The 22,176-nt window shown below is 40.0% G+C and overlaps 1 protein-coding gene across 1 annotated transcript in view; it reads left to right on the top strand.

Annotated features, from left to right (window-relative positions):
* Nucleotides 1-21,542, top strand: part of glceb (glucuronic acid epimerase b) — a 68,787-nt gene extending 47,245 nt beyond the window's left edge. Inside the window, exons 4-6 of the mRNA XM_084353274.1 lie at nucleotides 4,122-4,367; nucleotides 14,241-14,533; nucleotides 15,171-21,542. Coding sequence (XP_084209400.1) covers nucleotides 4,122-4,367; nucleotides 14,241-14,533; nucleotides 15,171-15,902 — 1,271 coding nt within the window. The 3' untranslated portion in view covers nucleotides 15,903-21,542. The remainder of the gene's footprint in view (nucleotides 1-4,121; nucleotides 4,368-14,240; nucleotides 14,534-15,170) is intronic.
* Nucleotides 21,543-22,176: the final 634 nt, after the last annotated feature.

The following is a 22,176-nucleotide window of genomic DNA, read 5'->3' as shown; positions in this document are numbered from 1 at the left end:
TTACTGTAATTGGCAGAAGACATAGTTTTTCACATTTCTCTAAAGTCCACTCTCTGGAGTCATGAAAATATGTGGAGGCTTAACAGTCAATTCCACATGGATTACTTAGTTTTATCCAGTGAGTAGCACAATGTTACAGTGTTATGATTTTGACAGTCATTTGACTTAAGTTGTCAGGGGAGATGCCAGTAACAAGACAGGCATGAAGAAAAGTCTGGCGAGGGATTGGAAACTGTTTTTGTGTCGGGATGTATGAGTGTGTGTGCATTTATTTATTTTTCCCCCTCTTTTATGACCACATTAATCAAATGTATCAGCTCTCATTCAGGGGTTGTTTGTGACCACTGCACTACTTAAAAGTGGTATTATGTGGCATTGGTCCATGCTTTAAAAATAAACATTAAAATGGGGCCTGAATTCATTTCCCATTAGTGATGCTGATCAAACTGAAGAAATGCATATTTCAGATGTATTACTTGGGAATATTTTCCTTGAAACAGGCTACACAGTGATAGTTACCCACCAGAGTTTCAATGTCTGTCTATATCAGGGAAAATTAATTTTAAGTATTTCCCATGACAAACAATAACTTGTAATAACGAATAATTTAGCGCACAGAAAAGCACATTAAATCCACGTGGACAGGGGTGAATCTATATAGACGGGCTGTCTAGATAGGCTTTCTGCATTAGACTGCCAGTTGTGCAATAATTTGGTCTGTTTGAAAAACATCTTCACAGTTATGTACATAAAGTCCATGAAAATAAAATTACCATCTACCTATTAACCGCTTTGTTATGAAATTTCTAGAATAAGGTTACCCAGTTGGTGAAAAGGCAAAGGCCCATCTATATACATCTCTTGCCCCCACCAATTAGCCCTACCCCTCTTTTTTAGTAGGGTACCCTAATTCTTGTTGGGAGGGAGGGAGTGGTAGGGTCAAGTGTAACAGCTACATACCCTCCAAATGCAGGTTTTTCAAAGGCACACATCAAACCGAGGGTTATGAGAACTCTGTCGTTTCAGTGTATTTTGGTCCTTGTCTTTATAATAAGCAGAAAATAATCAATTCTAGTTTGTTGATGTTATGGCAGCTAAATAGCTAGCTAGCTTACGTTACACTGGTATTGCTGATTTGTTCATGACAGTCCTGTATTTTGACGTCTTTCAGTGTCGCATTTCCCCTTTTGATGGCATATTACGCCCGAAATTTAAAATAAGTCCAGCAGTGAAGTTGTTGCACTTGCTTCCGCTCCTCTGATATCAGAGCAGACTGGCAGGGTAGGAGCACAGGTTGCTAATGTTAGCCTATAAAGCACCAAAAGGCATTGTGGTAATACAGCAATAAGACAGCATGTTGGAGTCTGTTTACATAAATGCCATCAACAACGACTGAGGGTCTTAGGGGGGGATTTAAACCCCCATTGAGATTGAGGGTCTTAGGGGGAGATTTAAACTACTGCCCCTTGTGAGTCTGTTCTGAGTGTCAAGCAGGCATTGGAAAATGAGGGGTTGGGGGGAAAATTGGAAATGGAATTGAGCCAAAAACTCAACCCATCCACCCCTTCTGGATCCTGTGTTCAATCCTCTGATAGAGCAAGTTGTGGAATACAAATTACTAGTGTTTGGGGATGAGACGTCAGTAAGGGATCATGCCCTTGTCGAGGCATCGACTCCTACTGTGGTGGTTGTTTGAGAGTTTTTTTGTATACGGGGTGAGTTAAAGGTGGATGGAGGGTTAAGGTGAAGCTCCTCATCCACAGGTGAAAGGTAACTTCATTTTTTAACAATGAGAAGACCAAAAAGACTTCTACCAGATAGAACAGGGAAATATTTAGTAATATCAATTCTGCTAATATTGGTGTGTAACTTTTTTTCTGTTATTGCCAGAATATATTAATGGAAAAATTGTTATGCTCCTTTCCCCTGTAGCACTGGTGTGTACAGTATGTGTATGCACATTTTTTGTCACAGACACAAATTAAGGAAATGTTGATTGCCATTGATTGTCATTATAACTGTTTTTCTGACTGTGTGCTCTTCGCCTTTTTGTTTTGTAAAAAAAAAACGTTTGCTGCATTTTATGTATGAAAGGAGCGACATAAAGAAAGTTGATTATTATTATCAACATTGGACACAGCATTATGAGTTGAATGTCTCTTGAGAGTTGAACTTTGGAGATTTTCTAACAACAACTTAATCATAATCTCCATCTGTTCATTCTTTGCCTCCATTTTCAATTGCACACACACAATCAAGTATGAAAACCCATTCACACTGTCTGAGTCATGTCATTTACTGTCTATAGAGTCTATAGTTCATGATTAGATTCCAGTGCTGGAGGAAAAAGCACAAAAAGCAATGAGCAAAGTAGAATTTAAGTGATCAGCTATGTATGCGGCAGTGATTAGTTTGAGGGAGGAGGCATATTATCACCCAGCCCTAATCAGACTATATTATCTTCTTCTCAGAAGGATGGGGTTTGGGTTGCTCATGTGATCTCACTGTCAAAAGGTCTCTAAGTGAACTATCTGTTAATCAGAGCGATTCTCCTGCCTGAGCTATTTCTGGCTGCATGAACAGGGAAGCTTGCCTGCAGTGAAATGCAGTAGCTTAGCTTGAATTTCACCACACCGTGCAATCATTAACCATAACTGGTGGGTTTTTTTCTATCCTTTTTCTGCTTCTGTTGCCTTCTGTCTGCATTTACAAAACAGGCCCAGATTTGAACCTTTGTTATTGCCTTAGTTAGTCTCATCCAGTTACTGGAAAGTTTTAAAATGTATGTGTTTTGGATCAATAATTCATTTTGGAGCATTTTAATTGATATGCCTGTGGTTTTGAACTCAATGTGACACTGCACTTAACAGATTCAATCTATTCTCAAGCCAAAAATAAGCTGTTATGTGAACTGTCATCTTAAAAGGAACATTTTGCTTTAAATAGACTGCAAAGAGCTGAAAAGACAAACCTTCACATAATCAAGATGATCACGGTAGCACAAGATGTAGAAACAGCTAGAAATAGAAAAAGACAACCGACTACACAAGGATAAGAATGTAATGTAATAAACCACACATGCACATACTAAAACCATTTTGGGAAGGTGTTGAGAAAGCTCTAAAATATATTTTTACAGTCACAAATCAAACAAAATAATGGAACAAGATTTATCCTACAGATAGACTGTAAATGACCTGTCATTTCAGTCTGGCCCAAGATGAGAAATATACAGGTGGCCCTTTCCCATCTCCAAACCCAATGTTTCTCTTTCTTATTATTCAGTTTTTTGTGTCTTTAGTTATTTTTTATTTAATAATTTAATTGTATCAAAAGTATACAAATCTGAAGTAGGTATGGGACAAATTTGCTGTCCAACATAATTTCAATTCATAATATTATCCTAATAATTATCGAAATATTCTCAAAACTTTAAAATGAAAACTAAAATTTCACTAAAACATAACGGAATCACTTCAACCTTGCATTTTGTTAGGGAACAAATATTTTCATTGCATCACCGATTTTTTTTTGATTTTTTTTTTGTGATAAATAAAAAAAAGGGTCTTAAATACGTAATCATAAATCCTAAGGACTTTCTGTACAAATAAAGGTTGAATAAATGGTGATAACTTCATCTCCATGTTGTTTTATAGTTGGGAATCCATAGTTTTTATACACATCTGATTTAACTTGTTTTTGTGGGGAATACAATGTGCAAACCATGCTGTCAGCCTTGGAGACAGGCTGAGGCAATTCAGAATAAATCAGGAAACCAATTTAGCACTGTCCGTGAGCGAGGTAGACAGCGTTTTCAAGTTATTCGTGTGAAGATATTCATAACTATCTTCATTCATGATAATCCCAAAAATAAAGAATTTACCACGATCAGCCTATTGAGTAAGTGTTTTTATTTATTGCGATCCATTATAAAATCTTTCATCACCCCATCCCTTCTCTGAAGTAAATAAGTGTATGGAAGATGAGGGGATGAAGGAAACATAGCAGTAAAGTATTAAAAAGAATGCTATGATGTCTTGAGTATAAGGAGGTCATTTTCTACATTTACTCAACACCATTGTCTTCATCCTTCCTCTCTACCTTCCTTCTTTTCCACTCAGGTGTGCCTCTGTCCACCCAGTGGGGCCCTCAGGGCTACTTCTACGCCATCCAGATCTCCCAGTACGGCCTGAGCCATTACAGCAAAAACCTGACCGAGCGCCCTCCCCACGTTGAGGTCTACGACACCGCAGAGGAGAGAGACAGCCGGGCCAGCGCGGCGCCCTGGAGTGTGCCGAAAGGTTGCGGTCTCAGCCGTGTCCCCGACAAGTCCCGAGCTACCTCCGTGCGTCAGTTCAGTGCTCCAGGTATGTAAGCCTTTCCATGAGCCCAGATGGCCTCGGGGCAAGGAGCTTATCTCCTGTTAACTGTGGCTGCAGGAGGCTCGATATGCAACTACACCCTCAGGACAGGATGATAGTCTGCAGTGAGTCACAGCAGCAGTGCCTGAATACTGGCAGACTGTCTTGGTTGACAGTGGACCCACCACATAATGACAGACTCCTAAAAAATTATGATGATTAAGAACCAGCAGACACAACATCACACATTTCATCCTATGTTGTTCACTTAGTCAGACGTTCTCACATTTAAGCTGTCTAAATGCATTGTGAAGTTTGCTGCAGACAGAAATAATACCAGTTGACATTATTTCCACGGCTTCTCCTTTTTATCCAGAGTGCGAGGATCAGCGGTTGGAAAGATAACTGTTGTCTCCAAATGTTATCAGCTGGAGCCAATTAACCTTAATTCTGTTTGTTGGACAAAATAAAGCTCCAGGCTGTTGTCTGCTTAGATTGCTCTTTGCAAGCCATTGTTCGTGACATATGGGCTTTAATGAAAGGAAGTTAACCATTTCCTTTTTGTTGTTCTGGTCTATGGCACAGAGGAGCAAGATATATCAGGCACTATGAAGGATAAATTCATTGTCGGTTTTGGTCTTTTCATGGTATATGTTCAACAAAAATATAGAATATCACCAGATTATTCCTTAAGCATATCATATGAATCATATTTATATTTTAAGATAATCAACCAAGTTCCAAAATTAGCATCCACTATGCACAAAATGCAGGTAAAAATCACTGTTGGCGAGTGAAATATATGAGGTCCACTGCGATTGGAGGGTTACTGAAATAGGCCTACTTCAATATAAACTTATATCACAATTCTTTGATGGACCCTCGCTGTCCACCGTCGCCACAATCATCTAGCTGACTCAGTGTTTCTGCTGATATCATTATGAAGTAAATGTTGATTGCACAATAGGGTTGGGCGATATGTTAAAATTTTCCAACCAGCCACCTTCAGCCCATCATTCGGCAATTGCTGATAGATTCGCGCAGGTGTGTGCCAGCGCTAGGAGCTTAGCTAGGAGTTTTGAACTGGACGCAACCGGCAAACCAAAGGGCCTAACTGAAGCAATATACCGTCTCTGCAAATGTATGATACCAGCAAAGGACTCCAACTCTACCAATTTGCACAAGCAATTGTGAATACACCTGTCCTGCTGAGTACGCTATGCTTACACTTAGAGATGTGGCTCTCACCAGACAAGCGCTTCATTCCTGCCAAGTGGATTTTTGCCAGGGGAAAAAATGCATACCAAACGTTACATTTTTCTAACAGTTTTTGAACTTGCGTATAGGTTAAATTTAGTCCTAACTGGTCAGCGCAAGTGACGGAGCTGCTCTGCCTGTATACTTGCTCCGATAACTTGCACACAGAGCCCCACTCCCCAGGCGGCGTGCTGGCATTTCTTTGCACTGGTCTGTTCTGCTCCTCGACTCCTTTCTAATCACAGTAAGAAAACCACAGATTTTTGGCTGTTCCTATTTTTGACGCTTACAGGTGGATCATTTATTGAGTGAAATTTTCAAGGAGGCGCACCATTAATTTAGCAAAATAAAATGTCAAAAATAGACCAGAATATCGGCTCCAACAAACAACCGGTGATGGGTTGAAACCATCGCCAATAGAAAATATATTGGTCCAATCAACAAACCCTATCTCACAATGTCTTGGATATACTGTAGAATAATGAAACCATCACCGTTTACTTTGGTTCCCTATAAACCTGGTTATCACTACACAATTTTTTCTCCCTTCGGGTACCAGTCACCCAGAAAAAGGAAGGTTAACTGGCAATCCATTTCTATTTTAGACTAAATGATTGAATAAACTCACATTTGTGACTCTGAAGAAAAGAAACGGTTCGGTTGTCTTTGCAACAGTTGCCAATGTTTTGTCTCGTATTAACTCGACACACTGGGGGCAGCCTGCAACATATAACTGTCAGTGACTGTACTACAATTCTCTGATTGACCCCATCTGTCCATCATCACTATGGTTATCTAGCTAGCTCAGTGTTTCCGCTGATAACGTTTTTCCTTGGTTGTTAAGTAGCATTTCACACAACTCTGCTGTGAAGAATGCAGGAGGATCCCACAGTAACATGGCATTAACAATGCCTTTTTTTATTTCTCTTATGAGGCAGCAAAGACTCAGCAGCATGACCTAAAAATAAAAATCCAATATTTTAATTTTATTTTCATGATAATATTGATATATTGCCCAGCTCTGGTGGCAGTGAACACAAAACATAGTTTTCCAGTTACTATAATGATTATCTAGCCATGTTGCAGCCAACTAAAGTAACTTAACTACACCTCATAGCATGCACCTCTCTGTTACTGCCCCAAACTTAAACTTATTAAGAACAAATTAAAATGATTGAAGTAATAACATTTTTTTTTTTTAAATGCTAGTACAATATTTTCAGTTTGGAAAATTGACCAAAAAGTACATTTTGGACCCTGAAATCAACCTAATAGCTCTGGTTCTCCAGGCTTCAGAGCTGTGAAGTAGCTTGTCTGTGAAGATAATATTAGCTAATTCTGCTGCAGTGGAGAGCTAATGACAGTGTCATTAGGTCATCAGTCAGATATCATTAGCTTTAGCATGAGTGAGAAGTGATTTATCTGTTGTTTTATCACCATGCCCAGAAGTTTTATATTAAACAAATCTATAGCTGTACTACAAAAATGTCACTGAAAACCTTTTTGTTGGTGTTGTTTTTAAGGGATTTGGTGAGATTTGAGCACTGCAGCAAAATACTTATTGAATAAAATTGTCCTGTATTATCTTTTTAATTGTGCACAGTTGATAGGCCTTGGGAGATTGGGGGCTCTTAGGCAGAAGGGCGACTGTCCTTGGTGCCACTTTGCACTGTTTCAACTCCAAGGGATCTGATTTACTTCACCTCACTCTCTTTGTATCCAAGGCTCATATTTTACTGAAAAAACAGCTCTGGCCTCACTCAGACTGTACTGTGTAGTCGTTTATTGTGCAGCCTTCTCCCTTATGCATCTAAAATTTGATCTATAAAGAGGGAAAATATGAAAAAAATGAACTGTCTCCCTCTTCACTTCTATCATCCTTTTCATTATACCACAAACAGAAGAGTATTCAGGGCTGCAGTTTGCGGTGGGAATGATAGAGTCCAATTCAGATACGCTTTGAAAGAGTGCAATTTTCAAATCACAAGAGCCAGTTAGTTTTATCCAGTGAGCGGTGGTTTCACCAGCTATGATGACAACTGTCTCTGGTCAATTTACTCAACTGTTGTCAATTAATGTTAATTAAACACGTTCTTTATTCTTAGGTTAGGTTTACGCATGGCCAAAGAGGGTTTTGTGCAAGAATCAAAAACATTGATATTTTGATAAGATGTGGAATAGGTTTTTTCTTGTTGCTTTTCTTTCCACAGCAACAATCTGGTTGATTGCCTCAGGTCAGTATTGGACAAGCTAGCATGCAGTTCGCTCGTTGCAGAGTGTAACTTTTAATGAGGGTTGTTTTTATAATCTCTCAGCTAAAGTTTTAAGCCTTTAAAACTTAATGGCTTGATGTCTTACGTCGACCTTAACAAATATCTGAACTCTTGAAGAATAACCTCTGAGAGTTTACATAGAAATAGATTTTTCTTAAACTGAGCTGAACCTGGGAGGACCTCGGCAACAAGCACCAGCAAAGCTGCTACGCATGGGTTGTTACTCAGCTTGTTTTTAACATACTTTGTCTTGTCTTTTAGGAATTTCACCATGAAATAACCATAACATTTGTTTTGCCAGAAGAGTTGGATCTTTCTTTTTTGAACTTTTGTGTTCCCAAACAAAGTACAACATCATCACACTTTAACAGAAGTTCTGAACACTCTGGATCTATTTTTCAGAAGCAACAGCAATATTTTTTGATTCTGTTAATGTAGAAACAGTCATTTTCTGATAGTGTTTGCAATTTAATTTTTGCATTTGTATTAATTCTGTTTAAACCTGGTGTATCTGCAAGGTTTCAGATAAAGATTATACAACAGTACTACTAGTTAATGTACTAAGCAGAGACTTGGGTCATTGTGACTTGGACTCGAGTCGACTCGAGTCACTTTAGATGATTTGCAACTTGACTTGACAGAAAATTAATGACTCGTGATGACTCGAATTACTTTTCAGTTTTCATTTTATGTTTTCAGTTTAGTTTTTTAGTGTTTTATTTTAGGTCTGTCAGTACACACACTTAAGAAGGGATGGGTTTTTTGATGAGATGATAAATTACAAAATAAGCTGTTATATAATATTGTATGTTTGATGATTACATTTATTTCGCTGCTTTGACTTCAGTATCTTCGGTGGGGAAAAAGTGACTTGACCTGGAACTTGACTTTCCTTAACTAAAGACTTCCCCAAGACAAAATGACTTAGGACTTACTTGAGGTCATTTAGCTGCAACGGATTCATAAATTACATTTAAATAACCACAATAACAAAAAATGTATTTCAGTTCGAACACTTTTATCATGTATTAATTATGTCGTTACAGAACAAATCCGATAAATCACTTTGTTCAATTTTTTTCTGTGGTCTTTGTTTTCTGTTTAAGGTGATGACGTCATTAAACATGATGACAGACATTTGAAGTTTTATTCGTAAACATCAATAGTAGCTTAAAATATATATTTAAAAAAGAGTTGTCTAAATAGTTGTCTAAATATCTTAACTCGAAATAAGGTCTGACTCTTTATCTTAATAGAGATTGAAATTCTTGCATAGTTTTACAGCTGTAAAATGACCAAGGCCATGAAACAGTTGTCAGGAGTTATTTTTGGATTTTGGAGAAGTCAGAATATTTTACCCAGCGCCGACTGTGAGCCGTCTTTTATTCTCCTGACTTTGATCTCCTGCTGATATTTCCAGGAGACTCGCTCTCTCTTTCTCTGTCCTCTGTCGAGCTGCTGCCTCAACTGTAATTTTCACCTCCTCCTAATTCCTCCGCTTTCAGCCTCTCATCATCAACAATTTCTTTTCATTTCACCGCCTCTCTCTCTTTCTCTCTCTAGTCCTCGCTCACCTCGCCTCAGAGCTTTAGCTCGCCATCACCGTTCTCTCTTTCCTTGACATCATCATGTTTTCATCATCACTCCTCAGCCCTCCCTCGGCGGTCTTCATTCTCCATTAATCTTCCTCGTCTATCCCCAGATTTCAGTCAGTCTTCCACCTCTATTTACCCATTTCCACCCACTTATCACCCCTTCACCCCTCCTAAACGTTGCAATCATATAACCTCGATCCATTTTAACGCCTTATTCTGCTCCCTCGTCCAAACTTTTCTTGTTTTCTTCCCCTGCTGTCACTTTCTCTTTCTGTGTTTTCCTTCCTCCACTTCCTCCTCCTACTCCCCTCTTTCTGTTTGGACCTTTTTTTTTTCCTCCTTACTGTATCTAGGGCACCGGTGTTGAACAGCCTCTCAAATGCTCTGACAAGTGGATCAATCGTCTGTCCCCTGATAATAACCTACCGTCTACCATCTGCACATTCCTGCTCGAACACTGTCCGCTGCTGAGACCCTTTATTTTCTGAATCCCCTCGTGGTCTGTTGATAGTTCAGAAATGTAGTTTGCATAAACAAAACCCTGCCAGAATTAGCAAGGTGATCTGAGTAGTGAGATACTGTGGAGCAGCTGTCACCAGCTAGTGACAGAGCCTGTAAGAAGTGTTCACTAACCTTGAAAGTTTTTCTGTTTTACTGACTTAAAAATGTTGAGTCACAGTGGAGTTAAAGTGACTTTTCTGAGACTGATAAACAGTAATTCTTTAGATTTTAGTCCTGGTTGATTTGGCCATGGCTACAACCTACAACAATCTGCTCACTATGTAAAACCACTGACTGTAAAGATAGTTGACACAGCCACTGTGCAACACCCACAGGTTTCTAAAGAGTCAAAATGAAGCTCAAAGTGGGTGGTGCCGGCCGTTGCCATCTTGGCAGTTCCTGACTGGCAGAGTCCTTGAGTAGAGAGAGTCACGTCATCCCTGTTCAATCCAATGGACCAATTTTTATTTTTTTCTACAGTAATTGCCAGTAGAGTTGCAGTGGAACAGACCATTTGAGGTGCTCTTTTAAAAGGGAAGATCAGATAAGAATCAAGTTGTATATCATCACATCTGAATCAAATTAATGAACTTCGGGGAACTATTAGAAGTCTCTGTGAATCATGTGACAACCAAGCATTTTGAACTTCTATTGTTGCAACTGTTCTCTACTCCAGGGCTCGATCGCCTAGATAGTGTTGTGCCTGTGTTATTTAGTATTAATGTTCAGTTTTGTTTCTTACTGAAGAGGCATTCACCAGATACTGTTTCTTTCTGTTATCCTCTAGTGTCTTTTCTTTTCCCATCTCTTATCTGTACATGATCATGATGTAAAGTACGTTTCCCCTCCATTCTGCAGTCAAATAAAGAATTACGGTGTATTAAAGTGAATTTCGACACCTCCACACCTCCTTGCTGCAGACAGGTTGAGAAGCAACAGTGAAGATAGATCCACTTTAATCCCAAAAGTTTAGAAAACAGACTCTGTGCTCCCCTCGACTCCAGGTGTTTTCCTCTAGAAGCTTCGGGCTCTGTTAATCCACTTAACCATACAGCAAGCAATATTATTTGCCCAATATTTGCATTAGGAATCATAATTCACCAGTTGGATGGTTTTAGGAAATGTTACATTTGTCATACTTATGCAAACATGTATTTTTATAGTTTTTATGAATTTGTATTGCATTTAAAGGGTCTTTTCATGTTTAATAGAGTCAAAAAGCCGCATTAAATCTAATTTAATTCAATGAAGTGAAGCAATAAAACATGCAGAGCTGAAATAATTGGTCAGTAATGATGCATTCATGTGCTCCTCGGAAGTTTTCACCTTCGGAGGTTGGAAGCTGTTCTTCCAACTTTGTTGTGTTCATGTGCATCAAATCAGAATGTGGGAGCAACATGGATGCCAAAAAGTAGTTGTTCTGCATTTTGTCCAACCCAAAATACCGTACTACAGTTTACATGTGAGCCAGAATTAGATATGCAATACATGATTGTGATAAAAGTTTCCCAACATCGACCCAGAGTTCAGAGGTGTTCTTCTGACTTGAGGGGGCATTTATGTGAATTTTTCCATTTATAAAAACATTTTTCCAATTATTCCGACACCACATAGAGCACAGAACATCAATCAGCAACTTATTTGATTAACTGTTTTTTTTATTTTTTAAGCAATAATGCTATGATTTGATGGCTTCAGCCTGTCAAATGTGCAGAATTGGTGTATTTAGTTGTCAGATATGATCGTAAATTGAATCTATTTTAGCTTTGGACTGTTGAGCGTAGAAAACAAACAATATTAATTAGTCACATTGAGCACTGGGAAATTATAATGTGGATTTTCACTGTTTTCCAACATTTCATGATCAGAAAGATTTATAAAGAAAATAATTGGCAGATTCATCAGTAATAAAAATAACTGTTGCTTGCGGCCTTAAAAACATTAAAGCTTCCCAAGAGGGCGGATAGATTTTATCGGTGCTCTGTGTTTGTGTGGTCACAATGATGAAGTCACTGGAGGCTGTGGATGAATAATCACATGAGCATCGACTGTTACATGGGTCTTTTGTAGCCGCACATGCACATTACATACGGTACATGCGTTTTCAAGTGTTCGTCTGACGTACCCACCTGTGTATACAAGACTGGTTTCATGCTGGCATATTTCTTGCTGCATGTCATCTCTGTCTCCTGCCTTATTGCTAAACAGCCAGAGAGCAAAGCAGAGCGGAGGAGGTGGAATCTCGTCTATATTCCCTGCCCATCCTTTATTGATGCCAGAGTAATCACGGGGCCAGAGTACAAATCCACTTACTCTCTGCATTGCCTTAAGTAATGGATTTATGAGTGCATTAAAGAGCCGTAGTCATCCAGAGGCCCCTGCCAGACTGGCTCTCTCCTTCATTCTCCTCCTGATCGACTGCCTTTGTGTCTCCGTCGGCCTCGTCTGCCTCTGCTTTCTCATGACATGTGAGATCTCGCTGTCTCTGTTTCTCAATTGTCTTCTCACTATTGGCTCATTTTCACTCTCTGTGATCTCGGGATGCTTTAAGGAGCCATGATTCCATTACCCTCCTTTTTCTTTACTCCTACACTCTTTCCTCTCTTTATCCTTTGGGGAACCTTGATGAGAAAAAGGTGCTGCGCAGACCAAGTAACAAGGCCAAAGGAGAGATCATCCCAGAATCTATTCGTGCTTAAGGGGGTTGAAATGAATTCAGCACAGCCGCTGAAGTGCCTGGAAAAGAGTTGATATAATGCAAGAGGAGCGGTTGCAGTGTGGAAACTGAATATCAGCTGAGTTCATGTCTTTGGTGAGCTTTTAGGGAAGTGATGTGGTGATGCAAATGGAACCAATTACAATGTTTGTTTCAGTGACTTCTGGATGGAAAAAAACCTAAAAAAAAAAACCTAAACTAGCTTAGATATAATTTAATCGTCTTTTCTCATCATGTTATTTCAAACTACATACATCTCATCATCGAGAATGTGTGTTTGATGCTGTATGTATGCTATGATATAACAATAACACTTTCACTACATCTGGTTGCAGACCTAATTCACCTGTTGGGCCACAGAAAGTCTGAGTTTACACCAAACTAGCAGCTAGTCTGAGATGTTGCTACAGGGTAGTTTTGGTTTATCGGTAATATCAGCCTAAGCCTAGTAACGATACTGTTCCTCCTATGTGCATAAATAATGATAAGAGTAAAAATATTCAAAAACATTTTTCAGTATGATATTATTTTGAAAGGCTATTGAAATGACTTATTAAACTTCCTTAAACACAGAATTTGAATAGTCTCAAACTACAATGAACCCACCTGATACTTTTACACTCATGCTACCATTTTGTGGCCCGTGCTGCCGAACTTTCTGCCTCTGAAGCTCCAGTGCTATGAGCAAAAAAAGTTAACTTATAGCCTTGCTATCTATTTTACATAATTTTTCATTTATATGTTTTGCAGCTGTATAAACGTGGAAAAAACCCTGTTTTTGCATTTTATTTTGATCACAATTGAGATGTCACAAGCACACAAGGCATTTAGAGATGTGTATTGTATATATCGCCTTTCAGCCTTAAAATACTAAAATATTAATTACGGTCCGTATCGCCCGGCCCCTTTTTCAGTCTATAGGGAAGTTGCTGCAGTTCTTCATCTTCTTCCTTTACTCTTACATCTTCCTGCTGCTCCCTTCTTCCCTCCCTGCTGTCCTCTTCCTAATTAAGCTCAGTGTGCAGTGACACATCTGTACTGTACATCCCATGAGAAGCGCGTGTGTGGGTGTGGGTGTGGGTGTGGGTGTGGGTGTGGGTGTGGGTGTGCGTGCGCAACACATACACACGCAGAGCTCGGCACTTCACACAGGTAATAAAAATACAGGATCCTTGGTAATAAAGAGGAAGGTTTTGACTGCAGAATATCTCTGAAGTTATCAGACTGTTAGACTGATCTTTTGAATATGTGACTATCAAGTGAATCTTAGGAAAACGAGGACAAAGATGAGCCATCATAGAAGCACGGCATCAAAGGAGGGTGTGTGCGACTGGAAAAGGCTTCCAGTCAGTCTGCTAAAAATAGTCCGTTGTCATCTGTTAGTCATCAGAAGTTCTTAAAATCAGTCAAATGAGGTTATTTTTTCTGATCAATTGCACTTGGAAAAAAACACAATAGTTTCTTTTCTCCTGAAGTTCATTTTTAACACTCCCCTTATTTATCTGCTGCACCCACCCTCCTCACCCCGCCACCACAGAGTCCTCAGAAGGTGTGTCCCTCCAGCTGGGTAACTCCAAAGACTTCATCCTCAGCTTGGACCTCAAGTTCGTCTCCAATGGCAGCGTGTCTGTTGTCCTGGAAACCACAGAGAAGGGCCCGCCCTTCACCATCCACTACGTGACCAGCTCGCAGCTCATCGCCTTCAAAGACCGTGACATCACCTACGGTATCGGCTCACGGACCGCCTGGAGCACCCTGACCCGAGATCTGCTCACCGACCTCAGGAAGGGCGTCGGGCTGTCCAACACCAAGGCTGTGAAGGCCACGAAGGTCAGTTTACGTCAGACATCTGGTGCTGAAAGTGGCTTTGATAAAACATCTGTTTTTTTTTTAATTATGTTTTAAGTTCACCTTTTAGTATCAGATCAGTGTGATAGGTACGGAAAGAAGAAACAGGATGGGATGGAGCAGTTCTTTTGTTGCCATCCACAACTTATTTTAATGGAAATGCAAAAACAACCGTTCTAATGTGTAACAAACTGAACTGAACCACACTGCTTGGTGGAAACGACGCTTACGTAACGAGACCAATGCAGAAACAATTAGATGATTAATTGATCATTAGAAAACTAATCTGCAACTTTGATATTGATAGTTAAATAACCATCATTTGTTTCAATAATCTAAATAATTGTTTGTGTCAGCCCTAAACTGGACTGTACATGATTAATCGTAAGTGATTTCTGATCTCAAAGCTGTATTTCAGGTAATGGTATGCACCAAGCTAATAACATGATGACTCGTGCACCATTATTTTCAACAGATTTGTATGAATGTAAATTAAATACAGATGTAGAGTTTTGTTAAATTATGTTGGGATATATTTTATTATGGGAACTTCGACGCTCAATACATGCAGAGATGATAATCCTAATTCCTCTGCCTCTGCGTCTGATGTCCTCCTCAGATCATGCCCAGACGGGTGGTGCGACTTGTCCTACATGGGCGTGGCTTTGTTGACAATGTCACCATCTCCACTACTGCCCACATGGCTGCCTTCTTCGCCGCCAGCGACTGGCTGCTCCGCAACCAGGACGAACGAGGCGGCTGGCCCATCATGGTCACCCGTAAACTGGGGGAAGGCTTCCGGCCTCTGGAGCCTGGCTGGTACTCGGCCATGGCTCAAGGCCAGGCCATGTCCACCCTGGTGAGAGCCTACCTCCTCACCAAGGACCAGGCTTACCTCAACGCTGCCCTCAAGGCAGTCGGACCCTACAAGGTGCCTTCAGCGCAGCACGGGGTCAAAGCTGTGTTCATGAACAAATACGACTGGTATGAGGAGTACCCCACCACACCCAGCTCCTTTGTCCTCAACGGCTTCATCTACTCCCTGCTGGGACTCTTTGACTTGACTGAGACAGCCGGAGAGAAGCTTGGCAGGGAGGCCGGGCAGCTGTTCAGCCGCGGCATGGAGTCGCTGAAGGCCATGCTGCCGCTCTTTGACACGGGGTCTGGGAGCATTTATGACCTGCGCCACTTCATGTTGGGCACGGCGCCCAACCTGGCCCGCTGGGACTATCACACCACGCACATTAACCAGTTACAGCTGGTGGCATCCATAGACAACTCTCCCATCTTCAAGGATGTGGTCAAACGCTGGAAAAACTACTTAAAAGGGATTCGTGCCAAGCACAACTAGACCGTAACCCACATATAGATACAGCTGAGATGATGACTGAAGGGTTGAATATTCTTTATGTGTGATGGATGAGTGAATGTGAGACGGATGCTTCCTCACATTGTGTGTGTGGTTGTGTGTGTGTGTGCATCACAGTTTTGGTTGAGGTTCATAATCTAAAGATGAGTTTATTCAGCTGCAGCTGTCAACACTTAACGTTTCTGTTGCAGGTTTTATATTTTCTGCAACAATGACTGTAGCTCTCCTCCCCTGTTTTTTTCCTTGAGCGAGTGTTTGTAATTATGCACAGACCTAGTTTCACAGTGCGAGTGTGTGTGTTCAGGAGGAGCGTGTGTGTGTGTGTGTGTGTGTTGGTTTAAAGTAAGAATATATGATGTTAGAGAATTGAATCGTTACAACTGAATCACATTTCCAACTTGCTTTGTTGCATCCACCACAAGTTTTCCTCCAGTTTTACACCATTTTTTTCAGATTTGCAAAGTTTATTGAGACAAATAAACTCAATAAAAAAAAATACAGAATATATTATAAATTATTTTAAGGAGAATGTTGCCAAAAATATATCTTATCTTTATAAAACACTTAAACATTCTGGGTTTTATTTCTCCACTGCAAAGTTTTTAATCCGTAACCCTCAAAAAGTTTTAAATCAAGAAGTATTTTTTGAAGTTTACCATATTTAAACTGTTAGGTGAGGTAAATTAATTTGGCTGTCATCCTTTTACAAAAATACTTAATGCTTCCAAACTGTCAGCTTCCAGTTCTCTCTGAAGCTGTTTCCCCTAAAACACAGTTAAATAGTCACAAATTATTTTGGGGAGGATTATGTTGTTATGTCTTTAGTGAGCTTAACTGCTTTAAATATTTATTCTTTAATTTAGGATTAGGTTTCTGGCAAGCTGCTCTGAGGGATAAACACTTCACACCACTATATTTGATTTCAGATGATTAAACCAAGAGAGTCTCTTCAAAAGTCCTCTGTGTTTAGCTGAGCTCTTGTTTATGCACACCTGGTCAGAGTCATGTCATGTGACTCACACTGGAGACCGGAGACTGCAGGTAGCATGATGCCGCATACCCTGAGATAAACCCATCAGGCCTGCAGCCATCTTTAAAAAAACCTCCTGATTAATAATTCATCCTAATAAGCTGCCAGTGCTGAAGCTCCTTTATGAGATGTTTAAGGATGACAAACTTTGTGCTACCACTCTTAGCTGTAACCAAAAGCCACTAAAGTCTGCCAGTTGGTCGCAAAGAGACTTAATAATTCATGCGCCATTACAGAACGCAGTTACACACGGTTAGTTCTGCATCACCAGGAGTTCAGCCCAGTTTGTAAAGCAAAAGTTTTCCCGTGTCAGAGATCCTACGGCCGAGAAATGAGCCAATGATTTCACTGATCAAGAGTCACTTTGTTCTTTTAACTTACAACAGTTGGGATGTGGATTACATCAGTCAGCAAGATATGTGAGACTTCTTCATGGCTGTGTGTCCTGAAGTTAACACGGGTAACTTCAACTGTTCAGACGATACCACAGAGAGGAAGAGTTTTTCCAGCCGCTTCTTTGACCACTGCTCAACATAAGCGTGTCATTACTTAAAGACCTTCAAGCGGTTAGCACTGTTGTCATGGAATGAAAATCCGCCAATTGTCCAAATTGCACCAAATTCGGCACAGCGCCTCCCTGGGTCCTCAGCAATAAAACTGCCCTGTTTGAAGTAGATCGGGTGAACGGTTCTCGAGATGTGCGAACCACAGAAAGAAAGACTGACAGAGATTCTTTGCTCTCGAGTAAGATGGGCACTTTCTCCACTAAACAAGATGAATACAAAGGGAAAAGTCCTCTAAAGCTTCACGTAGACCAGTCCAAATAATCCCAGCAGTGTCATTCTAAGCTTCCTTGTCCTGCAACACCTAATCTATTAATCAGTTCATTGCCAACAAGTTCTTTTCAAAAGAAAGAAAGTCTAAATTTTCTGAATATGTTCTGTTTTTTTTTACTCCTCTCAGACAGTAAACTGAGTATGTTTTCAGTTTGGGACAGAACATGACATTTGAGGACATTAATAACCAATTATAAACCAAATAACTAATTGATTAGTTGAGAAAATAATCGGAATGAAAATAATTTCCATACTTTCATGTCGTAGTTAATGTATGCAGGCGACACTGAAAGTGATTTTAAAGTGATTCTCGGATGAATCCCTTGACTCGTCCTTGTAAAACATACTTTTTCACAATCTTTCACTTTATGTCCTTTGATTCCAACAGCAGCACCATTAGGTTTAGCTACGTTTTCATTAATTTTCATGCCCCTTTTGACCTTTTTTATATCTTGTTTTTTGCTTAGAAACTCATCTGAAAAGCTCTCCTTCTATAACTCCTCTGCATGATAATTGCAAGATATCAGTGTGGGTGGTGTAGACGTACGTGTGTGTGTTCGCAGCTAGACGTGTGGGCAGCGGAGGCACAGCTGCGTCTCACTAACATGTCAATTTATAACATTCAAATAGACAATGGCAGGAGCGCTGAAGGTCGAGGTAAATTCTTGACAAACATAAAGAGGCTGTCAGTCCCAGCAGGCTCTCATTGCTTCTCTCTGCTGCTGTGGGTGCATGAACTCAGCGTTTTTAATCTCCGTGCTGCCCTGTTGACCGCTGTACGAGGAGAAACCGGCTCGCCAAGACACTCACAATTCACCCGGCTAATAGGCTGGAGAGCTTGCACACAGTACAGTCGCAAGTCGGGGATGAGTCAGCACACACTGGCACTGCGCTCACAGAGAAAACAAAGTGGAGCCCTTCAGCATTAATGAGGCTTTTATTGATCTACTTTAAAGATTTTTAATGGGACGCAGGAGAATCAGGCGGGTTTGTTCTTCTCAAAGTGTTGATGGTGAATTTTCTCCTTTGGTCATTTTCATAAAACTGGTGTCTACTTTGAGATGAAAACGTTCTCCCAGACGGTCTGCTTTCAAAAGTGTGAGCTTTTAAAGAAACTAGATCAAAGGAGCAGGTGATTCATTTCAATGTAACAGAAAAGAAATAGAACTTAAAGGACAGCTTCGTCTGTAACTCAACTTTTTGCCTTGAGAACTATGTGAGAAATTAGGGCGACACAGTCAGCTGAGATTTAGAGAATAAAGTTGAATATTTCAATAATAAAGTCGTGATATCATGAGGAAAAACAGTAGCTGTACAATGCAGTAGAAACACCGATATTAAAACCACTGACACCATGTTCTGTGACATGCAACAGCCCACACCACAAAACCTGCTCAGGAGCGACCCGAGGAAGGTGACAAACAGCTCAAGGCTCATATCTGGCTTCTTCTTCTGGATTCTTCAGATCTCAATCTGATCAAGCTTCCTTGGAAAATGCAGGAACAAGTCTGATCCATGGAGGCTCGATCATGGATCACACTTGGCTCTCACTGATCAAGGCGTGGACACAGGACCTCTAGGGTTTTCCTGTGATGTCTGGCGGTGCGTTCTGAGTCCTGTGGGTTACGAGGTGGGTCCTCCATGATCAGAGTTGTTCCAGCAAAGCCTTGGGCTCTTTGTTAGGTTCTTCAGACCATTCCTGAGCAGCTCTTCCAGTGTAGCAGGGTGCGTTAAGGCCCTCATAGCGTTATTTTTACCTAGTCTTCATTTCCCGAGTTGGGAAGCCGTTCTTCCGATTTCGGTGTGTTCCAGTTGCGGTCATGTCAGAATGTGGGGGCGACATGGACGCCATAAAGAAGTTTGTTTTGCATTTTACTGCTCAGAGCGTTCATGTGAATTTTCCCAGTTGGATAAACGTTTTTTCCGATAATTTCAACAGCACATGAATGCACAGTTAATGTTGTGGCCAATCTGGTGTATAGTGCTTATATACGTTACTATGCAGTTACAGGAAAAGATAAAACATGCGTGTGTCCAGTCTAACCAGTTTAAAGGGACTCTGTTAATCGTCTGTGTTGTGCTGGAAGCCGGTCGTTCATTTATGTCAGCGGACTCAATTTCTAAACCAACGTAAGCCACTGTTGCTCTCTGTTAGCAGAGCGGACACGAGGCACTGGAGAACGTGCAAGAAGTCACATTCTTTGAAGTCCTTTCACAAAGAAATCCACAGTCCAGCAGCATTTAATAACTTAACTTAAACAAATCCTCCACAAGCTGTATAGACAACTGAGAGAGACAGGAAGCTCTCATTTTTCACGTCACATTGCAATCTGCTCACATTTGGGTAATGTGTAAAAAGTGATTAATACATATAAATGACTCCATGTTGTCACATAGAGCCCCTTTAATCATAACACACAGCATTTGTTCTTAAAGCAACCTTTTTCATGATGTAGTTCTAATAATATTACAATTTCTCAGAACAGTTAAGGTCCTGTTGGTAAGGAAAGTTGATATTTGAGTCTCTTTCCCGTCTCGACAAATACTGACACTTTGGGGTGGTAGGTCGAGACAGTCCCCACCCCAAACGTCAGTATTTGACAAGCTGGGAATGAGACTAAAAAAATCGACTTTTCTTACAAATAGGACCTTTAGGACTTTCTAAACAGTGGGCCCTAATCCTCCATCTTAGAGGTTTATTCTGAGGTTGTTTTTTTTTAAGTTTAAAGATCAACTGTTATCCCAGAGATGAGGTATGAGTGCACTTTTCTTTTTGATAATCCCAGTTTTTTGGATCCTTGCTGATCCTCGCTTTGTTCATTTCCTGGTGGCATTTTCTCCCCATGTACCTTTGCATAATTGACACTGACGGGACACGTGGAAATCCAGTCTGTGGTCTAAAGGGAACATTCAGGAATGGAAGTTTTGTGTGTGACTAACTGTGTCCATTTTGTTTATACCAAAGTCATGAATTTTTGAATTTGTATATTTTTGTGTGCAAACCGATTTTCCATTCAGCATTTAAATGACGTTGAGTCTCCTCGGCGGCGTCACAGAGAGACACTGCCTTTTGAGAAATGCTAGTTTTTCAAATGTAGGTTGAATAGATGATAGCAAAAATAAGATGATGTAAAACGTGCTTATCGTGAAGGGGATGTGTGCAACTAGAGATTAGCATTTAGTCAGCTACTGTTGTAAAGGCAAATAGCTGCAAATTCTCCTCAGAAGTTTTCTTTCTTTTTTACTATTTTTTGTTTTGAGTGTGTGTTTGCATCATTTGTTGGAATAATTTGCGGAGGAGGAAGATGTTTTTGCTAGATAGATAAAAGCACAACTGCCGTTTATTGTCACATGATTTTTGTTGTATTTCTGTTGTGTTTCTGTTCAGGACAATGTGCAACGCCTTCATTCAGGAAGCTGCTATTATTGTTCACTGTGTTACAGGTTTGACAGCTTCTTTTCTCCTCATGTTAGTGGTATTTCTTTTCTCTATTTTTCCACTCTCTATTGAAGACTTCAGCATATGACCGCTGAGGTCAAATGTGATTTATGCAATAAAATGTTTACTGGGGTTGTGACACCACAGGAGACCCAGAGCGGTTGTACAGACTTTGCAATCAAAGCACAATGTGCAAATGCTACCATTTTTTTAGTCAAAGGAAGAAATGTGTTTATATACAGAGTAATGCTTTGTGCTTTAAAAATTTGCTTTTTAAAGGTGTAAAAAAAATAATAAAAGCATTTTTCTTAAACGTCTGGTCTGATCCGTGTTTTCTGTTTAATGAAGATCCATACACATGTTTTGCTGATCAGTTATTGATTTAAGACATTTTTCAAGAAAATATGGCAAACATGTTTTAAGTTCTGGCTTTTCTTTGTCTTCTGTGATCAAAAACTGAATATTTATAAAAAAAAGAAAATACATTTCCTTAAAGTCAATATTGATCAATATCATCATCAATTTCCAGCTGTACTAAAATAGATACAATCACTGGAATGACCAATTTATTGATTTTATCATACATGTAATCATTTAATTACCTCCACCAAGATTATGTTTTCCCCTGTCTGTCTGTGTGTCTGTTGGTTTGTCAGCAGGATTACACAAAAACTACTGAACAAATTTCCCCAAAAATATGGATGGAGGATGGAACTCGGTCCAGAATAGATCCCATTAACTTTTTGTGCGGATCCAGGAATTATTTCTCACTTTCTTTAACATTGCAAGATGAGGCGTTTCTCTAAATTTTCATTAATTTCTCAGGGAATAATGTCTGGATCTTGATGAAGAACTTAAGGAGTATATAGGAGGCTGGTGTCTATGAGTGAGTACAATTTGATGCAGATCCAAATATAAATCCGGCAGTAGTGGATCTAAATATGTTTTATT

The sequence above is a fragment of the Pagrus pagrus genome, assembly GCF_965226575.1.
Source record: "Pagrus pagrus genome assembly, chromosome: 1".
In the NCBI taxonomy this organism is placed as follows: domain Eukaryota; kingdom Metazoa; phylum Chordata; class Actinopteri; order Spariformes; family Sparidae; genus Pagrus; species Pagrus pagrus.
Note: the sequence above shows the minus strand (reverse complement) of the source record. Positions and strands in the feature narration are given on the sequence as shown.